This window comes from Chamaea fasciata, unplaced genomic scaffold, assembly GCF_029207755.1.
Source record: "Chamaea fasciata isolate MVZ Bird 193981 ecotype frontalis unplaced genomic scaffold, bChaFas1.0.hap1 SCAF_17, whole genome shotgun sequence".
In the NCBI taxonomy this organism is placed as follows: domain Eukaryota; kingdom Metazoa; phylum Chordata; class Aves; order Passeriformes; family Sylviidae; genus Chamaea; species Chamaea fasciata.
Window position 1 is genome coordinate 12,739,992 of NW_027094102.1, and position 6,392 is coordinate 12,746,383.

The following is a 6,392-nucleotide window of genomic DNA, read 5'->3' on the forward strand; positions in this document are numbered from 1 at the left end:
CCTTTGAATTGCCCTGGGATTGGGAAGTGCTGTGCTTAATGTAAACTGCTAGTCTACAGATGGATGCTCACAGCCTCTGGACTGCAGAAGTTGGACAACATACATTTATAAGCATTGCCTGTTGTTTTAGAGTACCAGGAGATAGGTTATACGGTGTCATAAATTATGCAAAGTGCTAATTAAATGTTGTAATTTATCATCTGAGTGTTTGAGGAATGGCTTTAGCCATAGGAATCCTCTGCTTTGAGTTTTAGCTGGTCAATCCTTGCCTGCCCCGTGATGTCCTGAGGTACCACTGGGCACATGAGTGGCGGCTGGGTGGGGTGAGGCTTTGCCAACCTTTCCTGTGTCCCTTCCTCCAGCAGATTCCCTGCGGGAGTTCAGCAGCAGGTCGGGAACGGGCTACGTCACCGAGGAGATTTGGAAAAAAGCCGGTGAGTGTTTGCAGTGACCCCGGCCGGGGATCCTGCTCGGGGTAAACACAGATGCTGCGGATTTGCTGGGCAGAAACAGCAGGGGCCCAGCTGCAGGAACGCCCCAGGATGTGCACATCTGGCTGCCAACATCCCCACCGTGGCTTTCCCCAAAGGTTCTGCTCCTCTGTGATGCCACAGGGATCCCGTGGGACTGAGCCTCGCTGCTCCCGGCAGCGGTCGGGATGCTGGTGCTGGGAGCACACGGCTGGAATTGTTTCTCTGAGAGGCTGCCCTCGTTCCCAGGGTGGGTGGGTGAGGCTGCTCTTTCCTTCCAGAAGAAGCTGTGAACGAGGTGAAGCGGCAGGCCATGTCGGAGGTGCAGAAGGCGGTGGCCGAGGCGGAGCAGAAGGCGTTTGAGATGATCGCGTCGGAGCGCGCGCGCATGGAGCAGACCATCGCCGACGCCAAGCGCCAGGCCACCGAGGACGCCTTCCTCGTCATCAACGAGCAGGAGGAGTCCACCGAGGTGAGGGGACAGCCTGGGATGGGCCTTCCAGGGCTGCGGAGTCTCCCGGTCAAGCCTGCAGGTCCCCCACCCCTTTTCGCAGAGTCATAGATCACGCAGTGGGTTGGGTTCGAACAGACCTCAGAGATCATCTCATTCCAAGCCCCTGCCGTGGAAGGGACACCTTCCACTAGGCCAGGGTACTCCCAACTCCATCCAGTCTTCAACACCTTTTCCTTTTAGAGGTCTGTCTCCAGTCAGTAACTAAAACAATGCACCAATATCATCAAAAATCCTTCTTAGGTTTTACTGGCAGGGAATCGGGCTGAACAATGTCTGTCGACACGTGTGTGTGCAACCACTGGGCACCTGGAGCTCAGTGTAATGACCATGGATTTGGGGGGATTGAAAGAGGTGTAGAAGCAAAGAGAAAAGGATGCTGGTGCATGCAGCAGTTTAGCTCAGAAATTATGGTGGGGTACTTAATCGTTGCGGAAAAGTAATTGCTGTTTGTGGGCTTGAAAATAGGGCAGGGCAGAAGCTGGGCTGGAGGAAAAGCTCTTGCACATTCCTGGTGGTCTGTACCACACTTGCATGTTGGAAAAGAGGGGATGGCTCTTGGTTTGTCATAGCCAGTGACATGTGCTGAATGGGTGTCTCAGAGAATCTTTTTCTCCTCTCCAGTCATCAACTCCCCTCCCTGTTGCTTAACAGGAAGTTCACTTGGTAGAGCTTTTGAGATTTTGGGCAAGGGGAATCACATGGCTTATTCCTGCACTACCTCATCCCATCCACGTGAGCTTTGCTCCATACTTTAATTTCTCTGCACATGCAAGAGCAGAGGGTTTGTGTCTGCTGAGCAGAAATCTGATGGGACCGTGCTGCTCATGTCTGCTGGGCTGTGGGGGCAGCAGGTGCATCCCCTCCTCGTGGGTTTCAGCTCAACTGGGGCTTGGGAAGCGAGGCCAGAACCGTGGAATTCTTAGGTATCATTCCAGGGAATGATGTCCATACTGCAATTCCCAGTGAAATTGCTGAGGGCTGAATGCATCAGTTACATGATGGGAGTGGGTGGAACTGCTCAGGAAGCCATGGGAGGAATGAGGCAAGTAGGGATTTCTCCATAGGGGAATAGCAGAGGAGTGTCCTCCTCCTCCAGCTGTGCTGAGGAGCACTCTGGGACGTCGAGAGCTGCTGAGCACCCCTGTGCAAGCCCCAGAGCCCTTGTCTAAAAGCTGTCCTGTGTTCTGGCACAGCTTGTAACCTTTGCAACACAGTTGAAAAACACTTGAAGTGTCAACAGCTGTGAAACCGTGACCCAGTTTTCCAAGAACTACCACAGCCTTTGGTAGGGGCTTTTTGGTCACAAGTCCTGCTTCTCCTGGAAGATGGAGGACCCTTGGGGACACGCAGGCTCTGGAGCAGCTCACTCCAAAGTGAACCAACCGGTCAGGTGCTTCAGTGCCAGCCCATAAACCATCACCGTGAGCTGGTGGCTCCAGTGCTGAGCCTGGCAGTGGGAATCTCACGGTCCTTGCCCACAGCAGGGCAGGCTGGTACAGCCCAGCATCTCCCAGCACCCCTGTCCCACAGCTCTTGGATGGTGGTCGCAGCAGCGGTGTCCCCACAAAGGCCAGCTCTGACACGGGCTGCGTTCCCACAGCTGAGCTCGCCCTCCCCAGTGTGTTTGCTACGCCCTGGCCCAGCTGCAGGGAAGCTGCTTTTCCCCTCCCCGGAGCAGCTGCAGCCGGCGCTGGCCCCTGGCCCCGCGCTCCCAGGGAAGCGGTGGCACGCCGGGAGCCACCAGCTGACTCCTCTCCCGGCGGCCAGAGGGGCTTTGCGCCGCTTCCAGATTGAAGCTCGGGCTCTGGCAGTGCTTCCACCTGGCTGGGAGGCTTTCAAATGAGCATTTGCTTTTCCAAATTGGCCGGCTCCAGCCTCTTGTGCGGCGAGGCAGGGTGCGGAGCAAATGGTGCCTGTGCAGCGCGCCGTGATCCCTGCGGAGAGCGCTGGGCTGGGAGCGAGACCAAAACAGAGCTGCTTGAAACAGGAAATAAAAAAGCCCAATAGCAGCATCTGCGGCGTGTTTTTCAGTCCATGCTTGCTGTTTCCTCTCTGCATTCGGCTGGGTCTAGGGGAGAGGATGTGCCTGGAGCAGTGTGACGGCAGCTGTGGGCAAAGAGCAGTGGGGGTTAGAACCGTTGACAGAGAGCTGGGCAATAGCAGGAATTAATGGATTGCTCATTTTAATATTCCCAAATCTAGGCCAGGGGGATGAACAGTCCCCTCCAGAGCTGAGTCAGCACTGTCCTGCAGCTCTTAGGGAAACTAAACCCCTTTCAAGCACAGTGTCTTTGGTCTTGCAGAGCTGCTGGAACTGCGGCCGCAAGGCCAGCGAGACGTGCAGCGGCTGCAACATCGCCCGGTACTGCGGCTCCTTCTGCCAGCACAAGGACTGGGAGAGGCACCACCGCATCTGTGGGCAGGGCCTGCACGGCCAGAGCAAGCCCCTGGGCCTGCCCACGGGCCGGGTGGCAGCAGCAGCCAAGAGCCTCGAGGGCATCCCCAGCCCAGCCCTGGAGAAGACCTCGGCCACCACCTCGCGCTCCTCCACGCCGGCCTCCGTGACAGCCATAGACACGAACGGGCTCTAGGAGGGAGGCTTTGCTTCGCCCCGCTGGAGGAGTTCTCTGGGTGTTTTTAGGCTGAAAAAGCCCCGCAGCAACTGTTACCACTTGACATGTTTGACACGTGGCGCCGCCTCCTCGGAGCGCCGACGCTCCGGCTTTGCCCTCTCGTGCGACTTTTCCTTTGTGGCTGGTGAACCGGGTGAGCCTCGCCTGCAGCATCTCTCTGCTCCTCTCAGGGGGACACCAGAGCAGTGTCAGGACCTGGGGGACACTGAGCACCTGCTCGGGGGACCTGGACGACGGGGGGGAGAGCGCTGGCACGTGCCGGAGATGCTGAGAGTGTGGTGCCCAGGCAGGGAGCCCTGTCCTTGTGGCATGCTCAGGCTCACTTCCCAAGGTGTCAGAGCCACCACTGCCTCCTTCTGCCACCTTTCCTCCATAATATCCAGTGTTTTTTCCCAGCTCCCAGACAGCTGTGCCTCAGGTGGCTGTGCTGGCTGGTTGTCGCTGTGAACAGACCAGAGCCAATTTCCCAGCGGGAGCATCTCATCCTCTGTGCAATGGCAAAAGCTGAGCCCACTTCTCCTGCCTCCAGGCTGGCAGCTGAGGGTTGCAGAGAGGGAGGAGAGGATTTGTCTGCTCTAAAACAAGTGGCAGTGGCAGGGAGGTAGTGCTGGATGGCCTGGATTTCATCCTGGTCTGTGGTGAGACAGACAGTTGGGTGTTTCCTGGGTGGGGCCTGTGCTGGGGGAACACGTGCAGAGCAGATCTGGGCTGGGTGCAGGTGCCCTTTCCACCTGGGGGCCGTTGTTTTGGTTTTTCACTGCCTGGAAGCTGCTGGTTTGTGAGTTCCTGCTGTTGTTTTTGAGCCCAGGGATCCTCAGTGGTGCCGGGGGCTGTTTACAGCCTGTGCTCTCCACACACATCAGCCACAGTGGTCAAAGAAAGGCGGGACTGGGTGTCCTGTGTCGATTCTTATCCCCAGCTCCAGGGGCTTCCTGCAGTGCTGATGGAGATGCCCAGGGATGTGTATCCACCTTCGGAGATTGTCCCAAAAGCAGGGGCTCAGAGGGAGGTCCCGTGGGCATGGGGCCGGCCTGGGGACATCTGTCCATGGCAGAGTCCCTGCTGTGGTGTGGCAGGAGGCATTGGAGGACTCAGGGCAGTGCAGGCTGTGACAGCACAGCCCTGCAGCAGGGCTGTCCCAGGAGTGGCACAGAGGGTGGCAGTGGCACAAGCCCGTGGGAGGGACGGGATGTGCCCTCCGGGAGCTGCCCCCAAACCCCACAGCCACACACCGGGGCTCTGGAAATCCATCTCTTCAGCAGAGCCGTGTTTCCCCGACTGTGTGTGTGCTGCTGCTGGGCCGGAGCCCAATGAGGCGAGTTATTCTCCAATTATTTTTGATCACTTTCTCAACTGGAGGCGAATGATGGACCTGCAGTGAGTGGTCACAGCGCTGCCAGGGGTCACTGGGGACCTGCTGCTCCAACCCTGGCCCCTCAGGAAAGCTCCTTGGGAAGCTGCTGTTGCAGGATAGAGCTGGTGATTCCCTGTCTGCAAGGGTTTATGAAAAAGCCACGAGGTCTCCTGGTGTTGAAGACAGCTCCAGTGGCCCTGGGGATGTCCCCGCTGTGTGCGTCCCCAGGAGTCGGTGCTGGAGCCCAGCACAGGCACTGGCAGGAGGCAGCTCCCAGTGGGGCTGGCACTGGAGCCACCCTGACCTGCAGCAGCTCATCCTAGGGGTGTTCACTGCAGGGCAGTCAGGGAGGGATCTCCTGCCCTAAGGGGACAGGGACACTTTTGTAACAGCCTCAGGTCAATCCCACGTGGTTGTGGTGTCCCCTCCTCACCTGCAGCCCCAGGTTTATGCTGTGGGTCTGTGGTGACAAGGCCAAGGTGGGGAGGGGAGGGAGAGCAGGGCAGGGCTGGAAGGAATTGTTGTAAATAGATTGTCTTCCATAATTCTCATGCGACATTGATGGCTGTGTATTAAAATTAACCCCAGTGTAAATGAATGAAATACTAACAGTCATGATTAGAATGATTGCTTCTTTCTTTTTCATTTGGTTGGTTTTTTAAAAGATGGAATGATAAATGTGAACTTGGGGCGTGGGGAGACATTGGGTTGAGGTTTCTATTTTTTTTTTTTGACATTTAATTCTGTAATAGAAATTTGTTACTTCATTCCTGTGCATAACTTATTTAATGTCCTGTATAAAGGAACTCAAACTGTTACAGATGTATTTAGTTTGTTCTACTCAAAAGTAGTCAATAAAAAGACTATATTCATCCTCCAGCTCCCCCTTCTCTCTGGGAAGGGGCAGAGGTCTTCAGCAGTGCTCAGGCAGCTCTTGGGGTTTTTGGGGAATTCTGTCACAACTTGGCCTTGGCCAGGGGACTTTTAGGGACAAAAATTGCCTCCCCTGTGGTGGTGATGCTGTGGGCAAAGCCTGGGAGCAAGTGCAGGCAGAGCTGGAGTTCAACCCTATCCTCAGTGATTTGAGTTTATAGTTCAGTGTGTTGTTCTCTGAGCTTTTTTTAGCTGATCTTTTTTTATGTGAGCACAGAGCAGCCTGCAGGGTGCTGTCACAGCTGGCTGCCACTGCCAGCCCTGTGTCCCCCAGGGCTGCCCCCTGCCCACACCGTGGCTTAAGCTGAGGATTTTGGTCTCCAGGCTCCTGCAAACATGAATCCAGTGATGAGGAAACCCAAAACTGAGGGGTAAGCCCCACATGGGGCTGGGGAGGCAGCTCAGGGATCCCAAAGCAGTGCCTGCTGCAGCTCTGCCTCCGTGGCTGCCCCGGGTGCTCCTGTGTAACCCACCCTGGCTGTGCCCTG

General features: G+C 56.3%; 1 protein-coding gene across 10 annotated transcripts in view; it reads left to right on the forward strand.

The window, feature by feature from the left end:
- The window catches only part of CBFA2T2 (CBFA2/RUNX1 partner transcriptional co-repressor 2), a 57,863-nt gene extending 52,017 nt beyond the window's left edge, over positions 1-5,846 (forward strand). For 8 of the 10 annotated variants that reach the window (XM_066198779.1, XM_066198782.1, XM_066198783.1 and 5 more), the window contains 3 exons: positions 363-434; positions 752-942; positions 3,288-5,846. In XM_066198779.1, coding sequence (XP_066054876.1) covers positions 363-434; positions 752-942; positions 3,288-3,575 — 551 coding nt within the window. In that variant the 3' untranslated portion in view covers positions 3,576-5,846. The remainder of the gene's footprint in view (positions 1-362; positions 435-751; positions 943-3,287) is intronic. The other 2 variants (XM_066198778.1, XM_066198777.1) reach the window with 2 other exon arrangements.
- The last annotated feature ends 546 nt before the right edge of the window (positions 5,847-6,392 follow it).